General features: G+C 41.1%; 2 protein-coding genes across 5 annotated transcripts in view; both read left to right on the top strand.

Moving 5' to 3' along the window:
- fndc3a (fibronectin type III domain containing 3A) overlaps window positions 1-14442 on the top strand; it is a 43911-nt gene extending 29469 nt beyond the window's left edge. For all 4 annotated transcript variants that reach the window (XM_020646301.3, XM_065960170.1, XM_065960169.1 and 1 more), the window contains 14 exons: window positions 151-325; window positions 911-997; window positions 2893-3031; window positions 3506-3574; window positions 3707-3825; window positions 4843-4948; window positions 5159-5334; window positions 5493-5606; window positions 5727-5876; window positions 7135-7481; window positions 8025-8237; window positions 8590-8756; window positions 10836-10960; window positions 11668-14442. In XM_020646301.3, coding sequence (XP_020501957.2) covers window positions 151-325; window positions 911-997; window positions 2893-3031; window positions 3506-3574; window positions 3707-3825; window positions 4843-4948; window positions 5159-5334; window positions 5493-5606; window positions 5727-5876; window positions 7135-7481; window positions 8025-8237; window positions 8590-8756; window positions 10836-10960; window positions 11668-11991 — 2311 coding nt within the window. In that variant the 3' untranslated portion in view covers window positions 11992-14442. The remainder of the gene's footprint in view (window positions 1-150; window positions 326-910; window positions 998-2892; window positions 3032-3505; window positions 3575-3706; window positions 3826-4842; window positions 4949-5158; window positions 5335-5492; window positions 5607-5726; window positions 5877-7134; window positions 7482-8024; window positions 8238-8589; window positions 8757-10835; window positions 10961-11667) is intronic.
- Window positions 14443-17462: 3020 nt separating this feature from the next.
- mlnr (motilin receptor) lies at window positions 17463-24007 on the top strand. Its single transcript, XM_020646326.3, has 3 exons — window positions 17463-17654; window positions 18127-18967; window positions 22568-24007. Exons 2-3 carry the CDS (start codon window positions 18184-18186, stop codon window positions 22864-22866), a joined length of 1083 nt encoding a protein of 360 aa, XP_020501982.2. The 5' UTR covers window positions 17463-17654; window positions 18127-18183; the 3' UTR covers window positions 22867-24007.
- Window positions 24008-24905: the final 898 nt, after the last annotated feature.

Below are 24905 nucleotides of genomic sequence, written 5' to 3'. Positions count from 1 at the left end.
TCCGTGTTGTCTGTTTGTATGTTACTGTTTCTTCCACTCGCAGTCTGTCCATCTGTATGTTTATGTGTCTCTCACTCTGTCTCTCCTGTGTGTTTCTCTCGTTTTCTCCCATTCTCTGTCTCTCTCTCTCTCTCTCTCTGCCCTCCCCAGCGAGTTCAGTGAAGTGGTGGACCTGTTCACCTCATGCAGTGTGCCATTGCCACCCTTCCCTCCAGAGCTGGAGATGGCAGGGGTTACCTGGCTGTGTCTGAAGTGGCAGAGACCCACTAGCTCACCAAAGGAGGACGACATCTTCTACATTCTGGAGATGGAGGAAGAAGGCTCAGTATGTCTCCCACTTTCCCATTTTATGTTACGGTGAAATCAGCTGCTTGTTTGTGATTGAAGTTCCTAAAAGATGGATCAAATATCCACAAACATACACATTGTTTACCTTCAAAGAAAGGGGCCTATTAATGGGCAGTATCACAAAGCCCATCTCTTTGTCTTACATTGATACATCATGATAAACAATGTACACAATTAACGTGGTGCAAGGTTTTCACATTCACTCCTAACCAATTCATAAATCACATCTATTTGACTGTTTTTGCTTTTGTAGCTAAATACTGAGTCATGACTTCTGTTAATAATTTCAGTTCACTAAAATCAAATTGACATCTCTTCTCTTTGTGTGACACCTCAGCGGTTTGCTCTAATAGTTACTTGACACTTATTGCTTCTGTCACCACCGCCTGCATCGCCTCAAGCAGTTACCTGCGACAGTGAAAACACAAAAAAAAGTTCCTTCATCCCCTGTAGCTGTTTGTCTCCTGCAGACCACTTTGTTTTTGTGCTACAATGGTTGTCTTGTTAGTCATTGCTCACCTGGTTGTTTTCTTTCTCCCCCTGTCATTTGTCATTGTCCCAGGGATATGGCTTCCAGCCAAGCTACGATGGCGACGAGCTCTCCTGCACTGTCAGGAATCTCCACAGGAGTACCAAGTACAAGTTTAGGGTAAGGGAGCTCTGTGATGTTTGCAGTCAAAGCGGGTGATACATAGGTTTGATATCGCTGCGGTGTGTTTTTGTGGAGGGGACAGGCTTCTGGCAGGGAGGGTGCTGAGGCCCACAGTGGTTCTATGACTCATCTGTTTGCAGGATTCTTCTTAAGGGCTATGGGCAACTGAAACATAAATATTAGAACTCCACCGCTCTGCACATGCGGGGCCCCAATGAGAAGCTTGCCAAGCAAAGCCTATGAGCCACAAAGGCTTTTTGGCTGGAAGTAATGTGACCGAGTTCAGGGACTGACTAGTATCTTCCTCTCCATGTCACTGAATCTCCCTTAGTCCCTAATTTCCTCCCTCTCTCATTCTGACGTCGTCCTCTAAATAGTTGACTGTTTGACTAAACAGCTCTGAGTAGCCACAGATGACCTCTCTTCACCTGTTAACACCAGACCATTGCAGTTATAGGTTAAATAATGTCAAAACAATAGACATGACATATTACATACATTATTGATTTTAAATTGAAAGTCAGAGTTTTATCACTATTTGCATTTCAGTAGGTTGAGTCATTCTAAAGATAATCACATTTTTTCCCACTTTTCTGTCACTTGTGTTTCTGAGCTTTGATTAGCAATGTTCAAGCAAAATATGCTGTGCCTCCTTGATTCGTTTTTTTAATTAGTCATGGGATAGAATTTGCTCCAATTTGTCCGTATAAGGCCTTATTAAGCCTTTGTTATTTAAAAAAAGTAAGTCCTATTTGATACACATTAGCGAGCCACGCCAAGACCTGGGTGAGATTTCCTTTTGTTACGATGAACACCTCCACTGTTTTTGTGATGATCCCACATTTAGATTCCTGACAAAAATACTTAGAAATGTGTGTAGGTGTGTATTCATGTCTGGAAATTAGTCCCCAACAAATTAGCTAATCAATCTGTTTGAGTAACCGGGGGAAAATGAAAATGCTGCAGGGCTTTTCTTAGTTTCTCAGGCCATGGGTGGTTATCTTAAGGGACAGTAGTGAAGTCTGAAAATTATATTTGACGGTCGAATGCATAGTTGGCTTTAGATCTGTGTTAATAATAATCAAATATAAAATAACACCAGCATTCTTTAATTCCAAGTAGTATACCTTTTATTTTATTGAACAAATTAAGCTTAACTTTTATTCCTCACAACTTAATAGCTGTACATTTTAGTTAAATATCAGAGGTGCAATACAAGCATCAAATGGATCTTTTTCTTAACGCTTTTTTTCTCTCTTTCTGTGCAGCTACAGAGAACATGAAATCAAATTTATGCATCAACTGATAACAGCATTACAAGTCATTGTTCACATTGCCTGAAAACTTAGCACCACATCATTCCTAAACATGATGAAGACAGAGCTTTTTATTCCCACCATATGCCCAAATGGTAGAAATGATCATAAGTCACCCAGAAGACTCCCTCCCTCAATCATTTCCAATTATCCTGCTGCGCAGTGTGAGGGAAGGCTGGTTGCTGTGCAGGTTTGTCTTGCTACAGTATGTGGATGAGCTGTACTCAGCAGGCTCGCAGAGATCTGCCGATTATCGCAGATGTGCAAAACTGAAATAAAAGCCCTATAAAGCTTATTACCTCATTTTTTTGATTGCATTGCTTGCAATGTCTAAACATTTTTGCGGAAATGAGTTTGTAGATAGAGCTGAATCTTTATAGTAATGTGGTTTTTTTGTCTGCCGCCATTTAGGGCTGAGGGGTTACATTCACTCAGTCAGACCCCTTCATTACCTTTCACTGAGGCTAGCCACTGCTTGTTATCAGGAAACATAATGACCTTCATATACTTGCCATCCCTACACAAACAATCGCAAATACTCTGACAGTGATTATATGTCTCATGCATATCCTCCAGGTGGCGGCATATAACTCGGAGGGGAAGAGTAACCCTAGCCAGGTGGTCGAGTTCATCACAAACCCAGACAGACCCAGCAGTCCCTGCAGGCCTGTCATCAGAGGAAGAGTCCTGCCCAATAGCTTCAAGGTGGCTTGGGGTGAGCATTTCTTTCTCCATCATTCTTGAATATAGTTGACAGTTTAGGATTTGACTTTACTCATTGAATTCTGTCTGACTATAGATTTATCTGCCAGAGAGAGATAACACTCCATGTAGTCAGTTCAGAAGACGACGGACCGTCCTTCAACACATTCAGACATAAGAATGAATCTTTGATAATCTCTGAAAAAGCTTTGAGAACTGTGTCCACATCAGTGGCTAATTTGCTTAGTCAACAACTACATGTCTTACTTAAAGTTCTTTTTAATGAGTTTCTTCAGTATTTAAAAATGCAGCCAGTTCTCCTGCTATCAATACCCTCCCACAATGTCCTACTTGAACGGATCATTTTTCTTATAGGTTTCTTTAGAAATAGCAGACAACATGAGTTGGCCAGGCAACCTAGTTGAAAAAAACGTACTTAGTGCAGTTTAATAATATCTTTTTTTATTTCTTCATGTTTGCATTTCAGAGCCCCCAAAGGAAAATGGTGGAGCAGAAGTCACAAAGTATGTTGTGGAGCTGTCTGAAGGCCTGAGTGGTGAGTTAATTATGGTGTTATTAAATAATGTTCAATTATAGAAGTTAACCAAAAAAAGGTTGATTTTGAAATGGAAAAAAAAAAAAGTTAATTGACATAACGCAAATATTTTTGTATTGTTTTTGTACTTAGGTATGTCATGGGAGCTGGTATACTCAGGGCCAGCTATGGAGCATGTGTGTGAAGGCTTGAAGCCTGGCTGCTCCTACCAGACGCGAGTTTACTGCATGAGTGAGGGAGGGCAGAGCCCGGTGAGTCATTCAGCATCAGCACATGTGCACACAAAGTCATGCACGCTATTTTGTGTTTTCACCACAGACTTTCTTTGAGTCTGCTTATCAATTACTTTTCATGTAATCACAGGTGGAACGTGGAACACAATGATAACTTATTCATATTGTATCTGTGCATTTTTATATCTTCCCTTTCTTTATTTAACTCAAAATAAACTTTAAACTAGGAATCAGGATCTTTTAAACTCAGAATATGTTAACCAATACTCTCACCATATTGGCAGCTGCATTATTGTTCTCTGTTTTTCTGTTGGCTCTTAAAAATTTGACACATTATTTTGGCTGTTACATATGCTGTCATTAAATGGGCTTGCATGATGAGTATCCCCTCACCCCATGCTTGATCCGATCATTTTTGCATGAATAATTCTAGATATGCGCTCTCTTTATGGTGAGTTTTAATAAGAAATTGAAATTCAGCCAGTGTCCTATGTTGGGAGATAATACTATGCTTCCTAGTGTGCAAGTACAAGACAAAGCCTGCTAATCGATTAACCCTCCCTGCATGTGTCAGAGGATGTTTTTCTTAATTAGTTCAGTTCACAGACACTCTTCATTAATTTCTTCATCAGCTGTTAGTGCATGCATTTATTCATAATGGGGCTTGTGTAGAAACATGACTCATGGTGGCGAGATCCTGCCTTTTGGTGCAGCGCAATGTGACATAACACTCACATGTTTGCCTTTTGTCGCTGAAGTTGAGAGTCTGAGGACAAGCCAGACGATGTCTATAACAATATTGTCGCCTTTATAAGGAACACAGCATATCTCTCTGTGCACAGCCAGGTATTAATAAGAACGAAACATTTAGGTTTGTCTCTTTTCTGGGCCGTTGTATCCTGGATCTGTCCAATAAGGTGGTGGTAATGACAGTTTGTAACCTGTGTGTGTTGTGCAGGAGAAAGAGGAGAGGGGCGAGATTGTCAATTTGTTTTTTCTCTGGGTCTTAATTGGTGTGTTGTCTTCCCTTGCAAGCTGTCGGAAACCCTGCAGGTCCAGACTCCCGCAGTGCCCCCAGGGCCCTGCCAGCCCCCTCGGCTGGTGGGCAAGCCCAAAGCTAGGGAGGTGCAACTGCGCTGGGGTGAGTCATTCCTCTCCAACTTGGATCTGTGTGGGATGTATTCTAGCTTCTGTTGATGTATTTATTTGTGTAGCGAACTACCTCAAAGCAGTGAGCTTTAATCATACAGTTTGTATTATTTAGCTGTTTGAAATCGAATCTTTGTCTATATACTGTTTCACATTTTTACAGAACATTGTTTTATTGACACTTGTTGCACACATTCTCTAGGTCAACCTCAGGTAGACGGAGGCAGTGCCGTGTCCTGCTACAGTGTAGAAGTGAGTGGGCAGCAGTCTGAGGAGAGCAGGGAGGTTTACCAGGGTCCAGAGCTGGACTGCTCTGTGGGAGGCTTAATGCCTGGCAAAACCTACAGCTTCCGGCTCAAGGCAGCAAACAAGGCTGGGGTAAGAAAAATGTCAAAACAGATTTGGCAATATAAGGAGAAGGGAATGTTTTTGTGCACCATGTTTTCAAACCTCTCTCCCTGAGTATGGTTTAAAATGAATAATGTGAAGTTTTTCAGTTTTAATAAATTGGATTTCGTTCTTTTTTCTGCCGATAGTTTGGACCTCTGTCCGAGCGCTGTGAAGTTACAACCGGCCCCGGGGCCCCTGAGCAGTGCAAGGCTCCTTCTACCACATGCAAATCCCCCAGCTGTGTTGTTTTGAACTGGGAGGTAGGACCAGCTGCACTTGCTTTTTTCATGGGGGTCACACTCACATATTTCTAAATAAATATCAAACCATGCAATAAGTTAATGTGTTTATGTGAGTTCTCGTTTGTGTTTCTCTTCTAGGCCCCTCCCAGCAACGGGGCTCCAGTGACAGAGTTTCGACTGGAGTGGGGTGCTGCTGAGGGCAGCATGCAGGTGTGTTACAGCGGACCCGGGCTCAGCCATGAAATGAAGGGGCTGCTTCCTGCAACCAACTACTTCTGCAGGGTCCAGGTGAGCGATCATGAAACATTTTTTTAACATCTGTATCTATCGTTAAAAGACTGAGTAAAAATAGACTCTGATCTCATCTTATAATTAATAAAGAATGACATTTCACCTTCAAATCCTCTCTGAGTTATTTTAGAAACCATGTTTTCATGAGGACATGTGATGAACCAAAAAGGCTTCGAAATAAAATGAAGTATATTTTAATTTCACAATTTTTGATTAGTACAGGTTAAAACAGCGAAGATCAGTGGTGAATATTTATAACGGCGCTATTTTTAGAGTTAATTTGTCATTCTCTCCTACTTTTCTCGTTCCATCTGTTCCATCGTTGCTCAATGGATCCCAAAGACATGACATTTTTGAGCATCCCCTTTTTGAAATATGAGGAGTGATACTTATTTTTAAATGCCTTCATTTCGCCGTCAGTGGAAGCAGTTTGCGCTCCACTGACTCATTCTTCATCCTGTGTAGGAAATACGTCACTCGTGAATCCATACCTGGGTACTTAAAATTTTGATTACATTTGTCCAAAAAAGTTCACCTCCAAAAAAACATCATCATGCCATCAGCTTTTCTTGATTGGTCTTTACTTCATTTCAAAAATTTGTTTTTAAGGTTTTCATTTATTGTTTGTTTTTTTGTATGCTTGCCTGTGATGATCGGCTTGCACTTTATTAGATCTTAATCTACATGCAGTCTTCTCTATAGTAACTTCATCCTCATGAACAGGCTGATAACGCAGCTGGTTATTCCATTGCTGCCTTGTGCTGTTGCAGTGAAGACTGCTTTTCAGACTGTGACCAATGAAGCCAGAGTGTGTGTCAAAGAGTCACATTCTGGCATTAAAATGTCCTTTGGGTCTGGTTTAGACTGAAATTTCAGGCTCTGCTTTCAGCCTCTTTTGTAGTTTAATATGGGAAGAAGGGAGCTGGACTGTAATGGGTTATCACATGGCAGTGTCTTCAGTTTCCACACTGCCACGATTGGTCAACACTACAGGCCCTCTGGTCAAGCTATAAATCCACACTTTAATTTGACTATCTTTTCCTAGTTCGTCAATGTATGAGTTTACTCAAGCATTTGTTTAATAACCCAAGGGTTTGGCTAGAAAAAAGACAGATACTTTTTATGTCTTGTTGAAAATCTAAGCAGGGATGTTTACATCGGAACTCCACCCTGTGGCCAAACATTGACATTACACGTGTCCCCTCGCCTCACAAGTGATTGTTGACGGTTAATCTTGTGTCTTGCTCGTGTGCAGGCTGTGAACGTGGCTGGCGTGGGGCCTTTCAGTGAAGCGGTGTTGTGCCAGACGCCCTGCTCTGTGCCTGCAGCAGTCAGCAACATCTACATGCTGAAGGAGTCTGAGATGCAGAGGTACGACACTCAAGTGGACCCTGATGAGGATGAGGAGGATGAAGATAGTGAGTACCGGCCACCACTGTTCTATTCCCCATCAACCTGCCTGGGTATTAGCTGGGACCCCCCATGTGATCATGGCTCTGAGATCACTTCCTACCTGATTGACCTCGGAGAGCGCCAGCCTATTGTCGTCGGTCCTGTTACCAAACACATCATGCAGCATCTGCAGCCTGACACCAGCTACAGGTTGGTGCTTTCTGATTTGTGTAACACTTGTACCAGCTCCCTTTGCACCTTTTTTAAATTGTGAGTTCTTAAAATATCAGGATGCATAGATGTAACACACATAGAATACTCGGTTCTTAAATAGGTCTGTGATGCTTAACTGTACAACTGAAAAGAAGTAGAATTCTTTACGTCTGTAAATAATACTAGTTGGGGTTGTTCTTGACAGGGCCAGCAGTTGTTTTGTAAATAGTTGAGCCTTTAAGGTCTGACTTTTCACAAACCAATAGTTATGTGTTTTCTATTGTTTGGCTCTGCACGCTGGTCTTGTTAAATAATTAGAGAGGTTGTATAGACTGTCAGCTTTGAGGAAGTGTGACGGTGATGTAGAATTAAGAAAGAGCATACAAAGCATGAATATAAATGACTGCACACTGGCAGAGGCTGAACGTCAACACCTGCCAAAGAAGGGAAATACTGTTTAGGCCAATAATCTTCCAGCTCAGGTCAGCTCAGTCCTCTCAGCTCTTTGATCTTCACACCTTTCTTCCTCTCCATCCTCAGGATCCGCATCCAAGCCCTGAACAGCCTGGGAGCAGGCCCCTTTAGTCACACCTTTAAGCTGAAGACGAAGCCCCTACCCCCACAGCCCCCCCGCCTGGAGTGCACTGCCTTCAGCCACCAGACCCTCAGGCTCAAGTGGGGCGATGGCCCAGCCAAAGCCTCCACCTCAGATGCTCTCCAGTATCAGCTGCAGATGGGGGACAAGAGCGGCAGGTCAGTGGCCCATTAGTCGGGCGAGGGGAAGTGACAAGAGATAAAGTGATGAGAGAAGGGGGGTGTTTCAGGAAAAGCTGTACATGACTATAGAAGAGGGCGTGATATGTAAAGGTAATGTGTCAGACAGAGAGCCTGTAGAAGGAGACAGGGACTTATGATCCACTGTATATTTCTTGTCAGAGGAGACACTCGTCTCATTTGTTTTTTGTCATCGTTACCCTTTGACTCATTATCTCTCTCTCTCTCTCTCTCTCTCTCTCTCTCTCTCTCTCTCTCTCTCTCTCTCTCTCTCTCTCTCTCTCTCTCTCTCTCTCTCTCTCTCTTTTCCTTCATGTTCCTGTCATTGCAGATTTATATCCTTGTATAAAGGACCATGCCACACACACAAAGTCCAGAGGCTTAATGAGTCTACCTCTTATACGTTCCGCATCCAGGCCTTTAATGAGGCGGGCGAAGGGCCCTTCTCCAATGTTTACACATTCACCACCCCACGCTCTCCTCCAGCCCCTTTGAAAGGTACAGTGGCAGCTCTTTCTTTTCTCTCTTTCTTTTCTCTCTTTTTATGCTCTTTCTGGCTCCCTTTTATTCCGGATGTGGATCCGCACTTATTATTTTTACACTCACTGCTGACATACAGACAGCAAGCAAGTGTGCTCAGCTTTTAACCTCGGTTGAACCTCAGTTTGACTTGCATTTGATTAAGTCCCAGCAGCCGAACCTTCACTTGTCTGTCTGTCATCATCAGTCAGGTTTTCAGCACTCTGCTCTGGTCTCAAGCAGCTTCTGCGAGGCCTCCTTTGATCCCACATATTGAAGTCAGTAATGAGGATGTGTGTTTTATTCTCAATGCAGCACCTCCTTTGAATCAGGCAGTCATGTGCCAGTTTGTCACTATTATTTAACACTGTTGGCTCCCCACATAGTGGAGTGAACTCTTAAACCATTAGCTGTTTGAACGCAGACTAACCATTATAGCATCAGGTTGAAATCCTCCCTGTTGTTGTATTTTTCTTATAATTAATAGGGCACTTTACAAGTTAAAAAAATAACTACATTTATTGTTTAAGCTTATAAAGTCGCCCACGCCACCTAAAGAAACCAATGACTCATAGTTATGGCACTTTACTAATGAGTTGAAGTTGTATGCAGTTGTCTCGAATTCACTCTCAGCTCATCAGCTGAGTCACTGTACGTAGTTAAAGCAAGTACCCTCGTATCAAAGCGAATTGTTCTGCAGCAGCCCACTTTGAACAATCCCCCAAAGCTTTCATTCAGACAGAGAGCTCACAGCACATGAAAATTATGTTGGAAGTTCAATGTCTGTTTTGTCTTTTATTTAGCTTTTTAATAAGAAATAAATCAAAGCTTTATCCACTTCAGGAAGGTTTTTAATTCTTAATTCTAACCCTGAGGTTTTTGTAGATTACTTTGAGTTCAAACCAACTACTGTAGTTTTGTTGGGTTTTTCTTCAAGGAGTCTTCCCCACATCTCCACCAGAGTAACTCTGGCTCTTACACATGGCCAGTTCAAGTCGGGATACCTGCGCCCCTGCAATATGTAATGACTGAGGGGGAACAGTGAGGCAAAGTTGTTCAGGCCCGATCCACCATCGAAGATAGTAACAGAGGCGTAATGGGGGGAAGATGATGGCAGTGTTGAATATTTGAAAAAACTGACATTGAGTCATATTTTTCACACATCTATTACAATCATACTTTTTTATTAATTATGATTTAATCGTTTTCTGATTGCCAGTCTTAACCCCCTTGTACTTTCACATGTCCAGCACTCCTAACAGTGACTCTGAAACACACACAGACAGAATTAGAGACAACATGTGGAGAGAGAAAAAGAGGACTTGTATTTCATCAACCATTTCTAAAGATCCATGTTTAGTTTGCATGATGAACACAGTGAAAGTAACTTCTGATTAAACGAAAGCTCGCCGTCTTGGGCTGCCTGTGACTCACTTCAGTGTGAGCGCTTTGGACGTAGCAACTAAGAGTAAACAATCAGCAGCACATCTGCTCTGTTAACAGTCTGTAAATGTGGCCACAGCATTAACGAGCCAGAGCCAATACCTAGCAGCAGGAATACTCTCGTTTTAAATCTGCCTTGCGTAAATGAGCGTCTGCCTCGAGCGCCATTCCGAGGTATGAGACAGTCTCCTGTATGTCTACTTTTTACACACAGGGTAATCAAAGACTGCATGCACAATTGTCAATTCTGCGATTACTGAAGTTGGTATCAGCAGTTATTGTAGATTAGTCATGTAAAAGGAGAAAAACTGAAAAATGGCAACATGACGTGCCTCAGGTCACATTGCATGTACTGCGATCTGACTATTGCACATGCACACATCTCAATTGTGATGTTAAAATCATATATCTTTCAGCCCTAACATGTAATGTTGAAGAAGGCAGGGTGGAACAGCACTGTGTGTGTGCAGGTCCCACACTCCCAAATTGCAATGGCGTAACACAATTTAAACACCACACACTGGAACACCAGTATGAAGATGTTATGGATGCAATGTGTCAGTCCAAAAGTCTCATTACAACTGCTACTCTTTTTTTTTTTTCTCTACTCTTCAGCCCCAAAAGTTGAGCGTCTTGATGACAACTCCTGTGAAGTCACATGGGAGGCCCTGTCGCCAATGAAGGGTGACCCAATCATCTACACCTTGCAATGCATGATGGGAAACTCTGACTTTAAACAGGTACGGATGTTGTTGTATGCGGGCCTACTGTCCTTCCATGCGGCTAACCTGCCATCCATCTCAGCAGCTTTTATTATGCACATCAGGGTAGAGATGGATCCAGGGCCTTAATGTGTTCACCGGGGCTTTGCAGCACTCTGTATTTGTTACCACTGACTTTAAATTGTCCATTATGCAAAGGTCATTGATCTATGAGGTATCCCAGGTGTCGAGCCCCCTGCCAACACATTCATCCCTCTCTGTGGCCTCCAGCCATGTTAACCTGGAGTAATGGCCACAGCAGGCTTATGCTAATCTCACCACATCATATATGGCGATTGAATCAGGGAGATGAAATATGAGGCTGTCATCCAGCATGAGTTTGTTTTCCTCTTCATTGTCAGTCTTTGTGGCCTAGACTGAGAAGCTCATGTTTGAGAAAGCGGAATTATTCATTTTTCTGAGAAGCAGTCTCAGTTATAATGCATGAGGCAACATTTTTCTTACTTTTTCCATTTTAAAAACATCAAAACAAATTGCTTATACCTGTATTAATCTTCTAAACAAAGTCGAGTCCTTAAAGCAGCTGAATTACAGTGTTTCAGAAATTACCAAAATATTGAATTTACCTTTGTACTGCAATAACTTATAAATAAACAAACAAAGCAAGCTTCATTTAAAAAAAAAAAATGTGATCACTTTTCCACTCGTCTCCCTTCTGTCTGCAGGCCTATAAAGGCTCCGCCACATCCTTCCATGTACAGAACCTGCAGCCCAACAGCGACTACCGTTTCCGGGTTTGTGCTATCAGGCAGTGTCAGGACACCCCTGAGCTAAGCGGTCCCTACAGCCCAACAGTGACCCTCTCCCCCCAGCGGAACGAAGTGGCTTCAGGCAGCGGTGCGACCGGCTCAGGGTCCAGAGCCTGCACGGAGTCAAACCGAGCCCGACGAAGTCTGACAGACGAGCAGTGTGCTTTCCTCCTCCTCATGGTTTTCGCTGTCATCGCTATTCTCATCGCTTTTGTCATCCAGTACTTTGTAATTAAATGAGCAGTTTGCACCACCCGGCTGCAGGGTTATAGCTTTATTCTCCCCCCCCCTCTCTCTCTCTGTTGTTTTGTATTCTTTGTTTTGTACTCACTGTTTTCTGTTGTCAACAGAGTGTTCGCATTAGGGCTGGTTAGTGAGAGCTGAATAGCGGTTGAAAAATTGGGGATGTTAACATCTTATTTGGCACCTGTGAAACCTGACAGACTCTCCTGCCTTTGTCACGCTGCCACGACTTTGTGGTTTCTGTTGTTCATTTCAGATTTCTGTTCCATCATAATCAGCTTCCTGTGCAGAAGGAACTCAGAAAGAGCTGGAATATGGTTTGTTTATGGGGAGATGGTTGGGGGGAAGGGGCACTTTGACTCGTACTTGTTGATTATATATATATATATATGTGTATAGAAATAGTCATTATTTATATTTCCATTTGTGTCCAGTATGAAACTGTTTTTTGATAGATGTGTTCCAAAAATAGTATGTAGGTGTGTCTTTAGCCTATGTGCTATTTGATCCTGGGACCTGGTGGGCCAGTGTTTGCACAGTGGGGTGTGTGTGTGTGTCCAGATGTGTATACTGTATGTAGTTAGTGCCACAGAGGTACACGGCTGGGAGGGCTTCAGGGCCAGATGAAGGGACTTTACTCCCCTGCTGGAGTTTAAGGGGTCTGGTGAGAGAAGACACGGAAAGCAAATCTTGTTCACGTTGTAGAACATTCATTTAGCACTTTCCAACCTTTTTGATGTTCAGAATGTTTAAGGATGCAAAAATGACTGGAGAAATGTTAGTATATTTTTGTACAGTGAAGACACAAGGACCTGTAAGAAAAAAAAAGCTCAATATAAAGATAGAATACAAACAAAAACCAAACAAACAGTGAATTCTAATTATTTTTACTATCATATAGTTATACTGCTGCTTTACTCTGAAATCGTGTTGTTCAGCACAAAAAATGTATGCTTACATGTATGTTTTGTTTTACTTTTCGTTTTTGGTTTTCCCCAGTAATTAATTTTGCACCTTAGTGAAAGGAAACCTTGACTGACTGTGTCTTGGTCTTGTGATGCATTTTATAGAACATACTTTGAGATTGTGCAAGCCCTACTTGTGTTTTGGGTGTTTTAAAAGTTGTAGTACCACATAATGTGTCACTGAAACAGCTGAAGTATCTCAGCAACAAAAAAAAAAAGAGGAAAAGAAAACCAGAGGAAAGAAGTGTACCAGTTGTTTCAGAGGCCTTAATTGGAGAGGAAAAAAAATCTCGGGAGAATTTTCTTAATTTAATTTTTAAGTTTTGATGTTTTTTTCTTTTAGTGTTAGGAAACACTAAAATGTGTTTTATTTACTTTTACTTTTCGCAGCATTAATTTGATGTTAGTAAACCTACATAATCAGGAAAGAAATGGAAAGTAGTTCTGTGTATTACATTTAATTTCTTTTGATTTCTCTTGTCAGGTTCTACATGTGTGAAGTATATTTTTTTATATTGAAGTAATATAAGTTCAAACTCTCCAGAGAAAATAATAAATCCTGAGTACCCATGAATTATGGAATGGAAATGGCAGATACAAAATGTGTTATATCATGTACTTCCTGTTCATCTAAATTTGCCTTTTCTCTGTGTGTGAAGTATTCGTAACAGATTGCTCACACTGAGTTGTCAGTGGTAATCTGCTTGTAGGGTCTAGTGTTGTTCGGTTTTGGGCAGGTGACTGCTATTGCAAATGTTGAAATGAAATACAGGTACCTTGCTAAACGTCTTGGGTAATTACATGATTTGGTCTTTGAGACATCCTGCAGATGTCTTCTCTTTGTCATTGAAAGAATTCAAATTCCTATTTTTGATAGCGATTGCAACGTGTGCCATTTTAACACTTCTTCACCCGGGGCTTACTACCTTTGGCTGGGGAGATTAACAAAATGCTACAAAAATGAGTAAAATATGCACAAAAATAGAGACCATTTTTATGTAATTTTAATGTTTGCAGTTACCTCATACACCGTACATTCCAAAATGAAATTTGTTATACTATACATACTACCAGACATATCACTTTAAAATGTTCGTTATGGGAAAATGTATAATCATAGATATGTATCTAAAGTGTATCTGTATAGCCATGATATCTACAAAGGATCCATGCACAATAAAAGATTTATTATTCTTAATCATGTTGCAAGTTTGGGCATATATTTGTCTTTGAATTACTCATTTAGTAAATGTAGCAATGACGGGGCTTCTTTTTAATATTGGCTACCAGGGGTCTGTTGAAAACATCTAGACGTTGAAATGATCAGTTGAATCACTTTTCTGTATCTATGTAAGTAACATAGATTCATTCATTCATTAATCATGCAAAAACAACAAACATTAACTGATTCCAGCTTCTGAAATGTAAGGATTTTATTTTTTTTTTCCCGAATTTGAATCTTAATAAATTGAAGCTTTTCTGACTTTGTTTGTGCTGATGGTTTTACAAAACATTTGAGTTTTCTCTAAACTCTGAAGAACTTCAATGGTCACATTTTAAAGGTCACACAATATCCTCTTTTACAACAAGTTTAGCGAAGTCTCGAAGCTCCCCAGATCATGTCTTTTAAGTTTATCTCTAAAAATCCACTCTGCTCCAGTATCTAATCATGCCTATAAATCTCTCTATTTCTGTCCTGCTCAGAACAGGCTGTTTCTGTGTCTGTAGCTTTAAATGTGAGTGAGCTGTGTCTGACCTGTATTGTTTACAGTTACAGGTCACAAACACCTAGTTGTTGGAGTGTCACCCACTTGGGGTAGGGGTTACTGTCCTTTGTGATGTCATGAAGAGAAAATCTCCAAACAACCTGTTTTAGCACAAATTTTCTGAAAAGATGGAGAGGATGGACTTTCTCATGATTGGGGGGGGGTTTGTAGACAGATAGGGACACATATTAGTGTTAGGAAAACATGGCAAAGTGTATTTTGCATAATAAGTGTCCTTTTAACACTTTTCTATTAATTTCAATGTATGGAAACATAAGACATATTTTGATAACCATATATTTAAGATGTAGCCCTTATTGATGCAGCATGTAACCTCGAAACTCAACACTCCAACATCTGCTCTCTGTCAAAAGGCTGACCTATCAAATAAAGGAGCAGTTACTGTATCTTTAAGCTCCTGTGAGGAATTTATGGTTTGTGACGGAATCCCATCCCTAAAAAAATGTGCAGCATGCAGTTAATCACCTTATCTGACAATTACCCCGCAGCAGCGATTTAAGGCATTACAAATAACTATATATAAACAATCAGTCTTTTTACTTGTTTTGTTTTTTAAGTCATATAGAGACATCCTTTTTCATTTAATTCTGATCTGTAACCAGTAAAAATCTCCTCACAGGAGCTTTAATAACTCATTTATTGTTATTTGTTCGGTTGCTTAATGATAACAACAGTACTTGCCTCTAAAGAACATGCAGTGTTTTATTAAGTAGACAACACTTTTAATGACTGATCAAGTTTGCAGTAGCTTGGTGTTACAATGTATTATTATTATTATTTTTTAAATCATTCAGTTGGAAAAATAATTTAGACGCCAACGTCCAGCCAAGAAACCGAATAGTGTGGACACATGTCGTGTAGCAATCGAAAACTGCTACCTGAAACAAGTAGACTGAGCGTCACATTAAAGGACCCCCTTTACCAAAACATCATCTTTAGACTGAAATGAAACTAAAAATGTTTCGTGTTTTCCGAGAGGAACTCGAAGACAGTTGGTGAACAGCCATAAAGCTCAGCACTGAAACTGGTTTAAAAGACGAGGCACTTAGCAGCTGTTTCTTTGTCCAATCAAAGGGTCTGTGAGTTAAATATGCATTTGTACATTTGATTGCTTAAGATATTAGACACTGAAGTGCAGAGGCTTCATACTCCTGGTCTGCACTTTTCCATCATTTACTCTTCTTTCATTCTGCCCTTCAAGATAAAAAAATGTCGACCACCAGCCAAGCACACAACAGTACGACTTGAATTTCATTACAAATATACCTCTTTTTTTATATTGTTGTCTTCAGAGACAGCTTTGTGTGTGTGAGAGAGAAACAGAACATGCTGAATTAAAGCTTCTACATGATAAAAGCCCATGTTCATTGCACAAGCTCACCTAAGAGGTGTAAACAAGAGAGCCGTGATTGATGATGAGGGTGAAAGTGGGCTCACCCGTCTCTGTCACCATTCTCTGTACAACGTGAGCCCTTGTTGAGAGAAAGACTGGATCGCGCTCAAAAAAAAGGGGGGTAAACAAGCTTTCCCTGTCCTGTTGCTTTGACAGGAGTAAACAATGACAGAGGAGGGACGTTCCTGCTGCCCCTCGGAGGTCTGAGCGCCTCATCCGGCTGCGGGTCAGCTCAGTGTAAACACACAAACACTCCCTGGTGTCAGTGTGACTCTGCTTACAAAGGTTCATTGAGATCTAATGGATGCTGTGGCTCTGAACCAACAGAGCACACGGCTGGTCATCCAGCAGGTCATCTTAGCTTTGGTGATTCATGTTACTCAATAGGAAAACCAGTGGATCAGGAACTAAAATAGTTCACCTTTTAACTGTGACGCTTTAGTTGGGGATATCATTCAGTTCACACACAGAGGCAACAATTATGTGAATGTTATATTGATCTGCGGAGACTTATACTTTCTTTCTCTTGAGTAAAAACTTTAAATCAGACTCAAACTCATTCTTTTGAGAATTAGTTAAAATCAACACTGCTTATCCAGTATTGAAGACTGACCTTTAACCTTTACCGGGTGGCACAACTGTTACTATCTCACAGATAAACAAATGCACATTCACTTATTCATTGAGATTATATTTTTCAACTATGGTGATTTAAATGTTTCTTAGATACATATTATCATCTTTAACGCTTTTAGGCCCGTGTCATATCTCCAGGTACTGACCACTGTTTATCAGAGTTTCTTAATTGCCATTCCTCTTTAACCACCATTGTTGAAGACAGGTTTATTTGGAGAAGCCACATAGCAAATGTGAGGATGAAGAGGAAGAGTAGACTGATGGGTGTGTGGAGTGATGAAGCCCAGCGGAGAGACAGAGCAGGCTGATGCTCGATTAGGCCAAAACAGAACTTGTTTTTCATTTTCAGACGGGTTAGCGAACATGCAAAGATTCCAGTGATTGATGCATTAGTTAATACAGTTATATGGGCCTCTTTGTATGTATACTTATTACGTATTGATGCTCAGTCCAGATCACTATGATCCTCAATCTGGATTGATTCATCCAGGCAGCAGCAGTGATGGAGGAGGGTTCCCTCAACCCTTATCCCCACCATCTTTTGTCTTTTACCAACATCCATCCTGTCATCATTCGATTATGAAGAATACTTCACACACACACACACACACACACACACACACACACACACACACACACACACACACACACACACACAGCAGGCAACCTCCCTGTCGCTCCCTGACTCCTCTGGGTGCTGTGGAGGAGGTGCTCCTTTCTTCGTCTCTCACCAGAGCTCGACTGGTTATCCAGCCTCGGAGACCGGCTCTGCCACTTCAGGAAACCCTTCTGCAGCTGCTGCTCTCCACCGACTCACAGTGACACAAGAGAGAGCAACCAAACTTAAAAAAGGTTGAGAGATCCAGCTCAGCTTTAAAGGTAAGGCCACCTGCAAATATCTCTTTCACTCTGGGATGTTATTCACGATTTTAGAGTAAAAGAAAAAGATTAAACCATGGATTATGCGTGTTGGAGCCCTTTGCACTGGTTTCCATTTACTTCTGCATGATATGTAAATAGAAATAGCAGACATTTAATCTCTGTTATAATATTGTGTGTTAAGCCTTTTCAGATTTATATAATTTCAGGAAAATACATACAGTCATTTAAAATCACAGATCAGCTTAGAACAAAATGAGACAGAGGGTCCTATCCATCTAATATTCTTCCAACAGATGTTTATTATCATTACTAATGTTAGAAACCAAAAGCTGCCTTTAAAAGAAAAGAATATGGATAATTATCTCCACAGGACGTCAGTGGAAACTTAAAGTCTTTCAAAAATTTGTAGTTAAGAGAGAGAAAATTTTGTGAAAAATCGGTTCTGTTACAGTCTAATTTTTCTCCCAAGCCTCTGTTCAAGTCTTGAACACACACGTGACAGTTCCAGCACTTTGTGGAGGTTGGCATGCCCTGGACCAGACCCCAGGTTGACCTTCATGCTGGTAGAGCAGAGACCATGGTTCATTATAGCATAGACGACCACCACTACGAGGGCTCCCTGTTCCCCGCCTCCACCCTCATCCCTGTCACTGTCATCTGCATCCTCATCTTCATCATCGGGGTGACCGGAAACACCATGACCATCCTCATCATCCAGCACTTCAAGGACATGAAGACAACGGCCAACCTCTACTTGTCCAGCATGGCGGTGTCCGACCTCATCATCTTCCTCTGCCTGCCTTTTGATCTCTACCGCCTGTGGAAGTACGTGCCGTGGCTCTTTGGCGAGGCGGTGTGTCGCTTCTATCACTACATCTTTGAGGGATGCACCTCAGCCACCATCCTTCACATCACGGCCCTGAGCATCGAGCGCTACCTGGCCATCAGCTTCCCTCTCAGGAGCAAGGTGCTGGTGACCAGGCGCAGGGTCCAGTACATCATCCTCGCCCTGTGGGGTTTCGCTCTGGTCTCGGCAGCTCCAACACTCTTCCTGGTTGGAGTGGAGTATGACAACGAAACACACCCCGACTACAATACAGGGCAGTGCAAACACACCAGCAACGCCATCATCTCTGGACAGCTGCACATCATGCTCTGGGTGTCCACCACCTACTTTTTCTGCCCAATGCTCTGCCTCATCTTCCTCTACGGCTCCATCGGGTACAAGCTGTGGAAAAGCAAAAATGACCTACAAGGCCCCTGTGCTTTGGCCCGGGAAAGGTCCCACAGGCAAACAGTCAAGATCCTAGGTGAGTGAGTCATTTAATTTCATAATTCTTTTTCAACCCTGACAACAGGAGTTTGTTGCTCTAATGCTGATATCAGGGAGCAATCAGCGCGCACAATGATCAAAAACTGAAAGACTAAGATTAAACAACTACCACTGGGCGTGTCTTTGTTTTGAGGCGTTCATCCTCAGCTTGTAACCGTCTGTACAAAAATAAATCTGGAGTGTGAAACAGATGGATGTTCTGTACTGGGACTTTAAAGTTTCACTTTTGCAGTTTGCAAAGTAAACCTGTACATAATGATCATCTTTCTTTTTCCTCAAAAGAGCAGAGCCATTTCAATTTTCTGGAGTTAGGCCCTGTGATTTTGCTTTCTAAAACCTCTTTGTGCTTTTTTTTTTATAAACAAAAATGATAGAGGCAGACGATTCAGGAGTGGCATTAAGCCAGATATCTCTCTGTTCACAGTGTGCCTGTCTGTCACTGTTGCTTAAAGAAATCACCACGCCAGTAAGAGATTTGTGCTTTTCTGCTCTGGCTCTTTTGTTTAACAGATATACAAAGAAGTCATTTTTTCCTCTGTTTTAAACCTAAAGTTTCTTCACCTCCTTTGTTCACTCTAGTTCTCTAAAAGTTCTTTCACTGTGCACTGTGTGTCTTTTATCCTGTTATTTTAGGACGAGAACGCTGCTGTGTTCATGTTGATATCAACGGCTAAATTGTTCTGTTTTGTCAGAAGCAAATCACGTCCTGCCACTGCACATTCTGATTGCTTTAATTTGCAGCTCTGGCACATTGCACAGGAAACCCTGTTTTAGAGTGAACGACCATTGCCACTCTGTATTAGCCAAATATTTAGTTATGAAACGTACCATTAGGATATTAAAGCTGTTCATTAGCTGAACACACGTGGCACAGAGCTCATGTTGTCAGATGAGCAGCCATTTGTATCCACATTTGTTGAATCCCAAATTGGATTGTCATCAGAGGCCTCCATAAATCAGACCTAATGCAGATTTGCATGCTCCCACAGTCCTTTTCAATCTGCTCCTGTCACACACCTCTGGAGTCCCTCTGTGTTTGCTGCTCCTCGTACGACACAATCAGTTCTGTGTGTCATCTGTCCACTCTGTGCACACAATGTAGGTGTTCAATTTATAGATAACTGTTATATAAGGCAGAAATGCCTCTCTTTTAATTATTGAACTGACATTTATTAGCCTTGCTGAATTACTGCCTCCATCAGACAAATTGATGGCGATTTTATCTGCTGGGCTTCTTGATCGATATCAGTGACTCAGTGATGACCTCAACAGGCGTTACATTTCCACACCAAAAAGCTTTTTCTGATAAGTGACGTGTTTTCTTCACAGCTTTTCTGCTGGATACGTGCACTAATTTGCTCACATACTTGCCTGTGCTGAAAGTGTTATTTTATGGTTGGAGCCAATTACAGGCCAACATCATTTAAGAGAACAAGAGAAGTAGTGTGGTTGTGTGAGTGAGTGAGTGTGTGTGTGTGTGTGTGTGTGTTTGGGGGCTGAAAGAGAAGTCCTCTGGTTGTAAATTGTAGCTGGTCATTAATAAATGTCGAGGGGTTAGCACTGCCCATAGATCAGAGGTTACTTAAAGAGCCTGAAAACCAATATTTTAATCAGACTCAGTATAAAAAGGTCCCATATAGATAAGCTGTTATATGCCAAAGTTATGAAGACAACACTCTTATTTCCCAGGTGATATTTTATTATTTCTGTGTGTTTATCTTCTCACTGGTTTTGGATAAGCAAGGTCCTTTTGAAAAAGTCATTAATTTAAATTGAGCAATAGAAGAAAGTAATATTACGGAGGCCTAAGTGGCCATATATTCATACATTTCATATCTCCTCCATTTTACTGTGATATAGAGTAATATTGTTGTTTTCTTGAGATTTTTAGATTTCCCCAGGACGCTGGCACTAAAAAGATTGGGTTAAATTGGAGTGAAAAATGTGGCTGTTTGTTTTATCAAGTGCAGTTTACCCTGAAAAGCTTTGTACTATAGAAATAAGCTTGAATTCAACATTGCCTTGTGGCATGCCATGGTCTGGTCTATCACAGCGACCCACCTATTGTTTTTTGTCTTCTAAATTAGATCACCAAAAAAAAAAATTATTCTGCCAATATTTTAAAAAATCCTATGAGTAAAAATGAATCTGTCACAATGGGAAAACTAGATTTGTTAACCTGAGATACCAAGAGAAATAATTCAAGGTCTTAAAAAAAGTGAACAGGAAATAACTTGTTTTCACTAGAGAATTGAGATTTTATGTATGGATGCATGTCTGCTTTGGGCTTCAGTGCAGAATAGAGAAATTCTAGTTGCAAAAAGATGCTAGTCTCAGTTTATTTATGCAGGGTTGTGTACCTCCTCTCCTATTTGAGAGAGCATAAACTTGATAAGAGAAGATTACAATGAAAATGAGGCGGTTGTTGAGTATGTGAAAATCCAACAGCTTTCCCATTGTCCTCATGGTTATTGATTTTCATGAAACCAAAACAAATATTACAGCTATGTTTTTATATTTCTTATGCAAACGTAACTTATTTAATTTAGGCTTTTGCCTTTATTTGGATGAGAAAGCTGTAGAGAGAGAGACTTATGGATGACATGCATCAAACAGCCTCCAGAAAGAGAGTCAAACCTGCAACTAGTGTGATGAGGACTGTGGCCTCATGCCTGCTCATCCAACTGAACTAAAGCAGCACCACATCCTAGTGATATCTAACTTTGACATTCAGCTCTGGCAGGACACAGAAAATACACCCAACTGAAAGTGTTGGCCTATAAGGTGGCCTTTTGTAGAGGAGATATGATGGCTTTCTGGCTTTAATGAATAGTTAAACATCTGGGGTAATTTGATCTCTTGACTAAATTTGACATGAGGAAATTGATTTATCCATGTTATCCATAATTGTGTTGCAAATGCACTAAGCTCCTGAAGCTACCAACAACTGAATATTTTCATCCCAAATTTGACCCAATATTTTTTATGCCATCCCCTTGGAGAATAATTCACATTATTCATTATACAGTGAGGGTTGGCCGACGTGTGAATGCAGCAGATATATTAGGCAGCAATATTCAGGAAGATGCAACGCGAGAGAGTGGGAGGGGTTGAAGACTTTAATATCCTGCGACAAGTGCATGACCGCTGCCATCTTGGTGCATGAGATGAAACTGCTTCATCACAATTTCTGTTTTTAAGTATTTTCTTCTCCACTCTTTTGTTGATACCGTGCTACAAGCCAAGAATTATCATCATAACATCAGACTGTTGATTCCTTCGCCCACCCTTTCTGCAGCTTAGTTATTCCATCATGTCGCCCCTCTGTCCGACAGTGATAGTCTCCCTGATGGGTCCATTTTTGAACAAGAAACTCAGGGAGATTTCAGGGACAGCCTGCCTGAAAGTGTGTATGTGGACAGCGGACAGCTTAGCGCATAATGTGTTTTGTTTGTTGTTGCAAAGTGTGTAAAAAAGTCCATTTATGGTTCTAAGAAGGTGTTACATGTCATGCTATCTCAAGGAATAAGTGCTTTACAAAAGTCATGTCCCCTTCCTGATATTTTTTCTCCCTCAGTGGTGGTGGTGCTGGCTTTCATCATCTGCTGGCTGCCCTACCACATTGGCAGGAACCTCTTTGCTCAGGTGGACGACTACGACACGGCCATGCTGAGTCAGAAGTTCAACATGGCCTCCATGGTGCTCTGCTACCTCAGCGCCTCCATCAACCCTGTCGTCTACAACCTCATGTCTCAGAAGTACAGGGCTGCAGCCAAACGCCTGTTCCTACTGCATTGTCGATCCGGACAAGCCAACCAGGGCCAGAGGCAGCTCTCCCACATCTCCACCCTGAACGAAAGCCTGACGGTGGTTTGAGAAGCCACACTCTGAGAAGTGGCTTTTTTTTTTTTTTCCTCATCAAAGGAGAGATTCTTTAGAGTTCAGGAGCTGCAGCTAAAGAGGAACAACCCCTAACAACGTACAGACCAATGGGGTTGAGATTTGCCCAGCACTCAATTGCTCAGTTTAAAGAGAAATGAGGATTTTCAAGCATGACACATTTAAATGTATCTTACAAGAACATTTGAATTCAGCTAACTCTGACAGAAACCATTATATCTATTTTTCAACCTCATGTCAAGTATTTACCTCTACCATAAGTTTGGTTCTCTTGCTTCATGTCATGAACACATGCACCATTTCAGTTCACAAAAATCATCAATCCACAGAACTGATTAATAAGTGATCCCTCTCTGTTCATGACAAATGGTGTTCATTTGAAATGTCTGCTCATTTATATTGTTTAATCGTTGTCTTAGCTGCATCGAATTTGTTGAAATGTTGTTATCATGCTGTATGTTGGATGTCCTTATTAATGAAGAGAATCAAAACAAGTAAACCCATTAGCTGTGGAACATTCGTTGACCTGATAAGGTTTGATTGTGTGTGTCTGCATGTGTGCGTTCATATGTGTTTGTATGTTTGCAGGGCTTTGTACCTTCTCTCCTGTTTGATAGAACATATATTTGATGAAAGTAGATTACTATGAAAATGGGCGCAGTTTTGTGTGTGTGTGTGTGTGTGTGTGTGTGTGTGTGTGTGTGTGTGTGTGTGTGTGGCATACAGAGGCCACCTGAGCCTTAAGGTTTTGGGGCTGCGTACGTGCTGGTCATCACATGTAATCTGACACTGCTATTACATTACCTGGGCTCTGAGTTAGATTTGTGCTGGCAGCCAATGTCCCTGCATCACCATATTCAAAGTAATGGCTGCTCTAAAAGCATTTCAAAGAGGAATAAAGATATTAGGTTGTCAGCAGTGGCAGAGCTTATTGCTTTTATCGCCTCTTTTTGCATAATCTTGACACCATTGTACAAATCTGTTTTGATGTTGCATTTTGAATGAGAAATTGTGCACTTTTGTACACCATGCACTGTGGCAAGAAAGGTAATGTCAAAGTTATGTATTTTTAACCTGAACAATGTCCAATCCAAAAATAAACCCAAAGTTTTCCAGGTTCTGTCTACCATAAATCTTGTCCTTGAAAGGGAACTGTCATGATTTTACCCATGAATCATCAGGCCTTGGTTTGCACAAATACAAAGAGACAAAGTCTTGCTGGGTTGACTCATCCTCATGACACCTTTTTTTTTTAAACAAGCCATTCATCTCTGTCAGAGGAGCTGAGGCAGCGGGGGAAAGATTATATACCTCAGACCATTCTGCCATCACCTGGGGAGAGATCAGCAAGCTGCATGACTCCTCTGTTGGTTATTTTCTTTCCTGATAATAAAGAGAGTGACTGCGAGTGACTGGTCCAGCCAGAGCCGTCATCACCTCCTTCAGGCCTTTTTCACACCATCTTGAATTGTTCAGGTTTAGAAATAAACTGTTTGTTTGCTTTCAATCTGCTTTGCAGGCTGTGACTTCCACTCCAACAGCAACCTTTAACCAACTGCACACTCATCTTTGAGTTCTGTAACATACATGCAGTCATTTATATTCTAAGTGATGGCATTTTGCTGGGAGATTTGATCTTCAACAGGAATAAACGTCCTCAACTAAATTGGTATTTTATTATTATATTATTTTACTGGAGCTGAATTAGCTATTTAAAGTCTTTCCTTCACATCAAGGCTCTTACATACATTACCCAAGGCCTGTTGTTAAGCAACTTATGTGATCATGTATTTTTAGAACGTATGCTCAAAACATATTTAAAATGATTTGCAAGAAACGTGCTGAGATGGCTGTGTGCCTCATTATAGCATATACAAATAGTTGTATGCTCGTAATATTAAAGGAATATGCCATAACCCACAAACAAGACAGGGGCTGACAGAAAAACTGAATTGAAAGAAACTATATGGACATATACATTTCCTTGTAATTCCATACGTTTCTGCTTTGCACCA

This window comes from Labrus bergylta, chromosome 11, assembly GCF_963930695.1.
Source record: "Labrus bergylta chromosome 11, fLabBer1.1, whole genome shotgun sequence".
Classification (NCBI taxonomy): Eukaryota; Metazoa; Chordata; class Actinopteri; order Labriformes; family Labridae; genus Labrus; species Labrus bergylta.
Note: the sequence above shows the minus strand (reverse complement) of the source record. Positions and strands in the feature narration are given on the sequence as shown.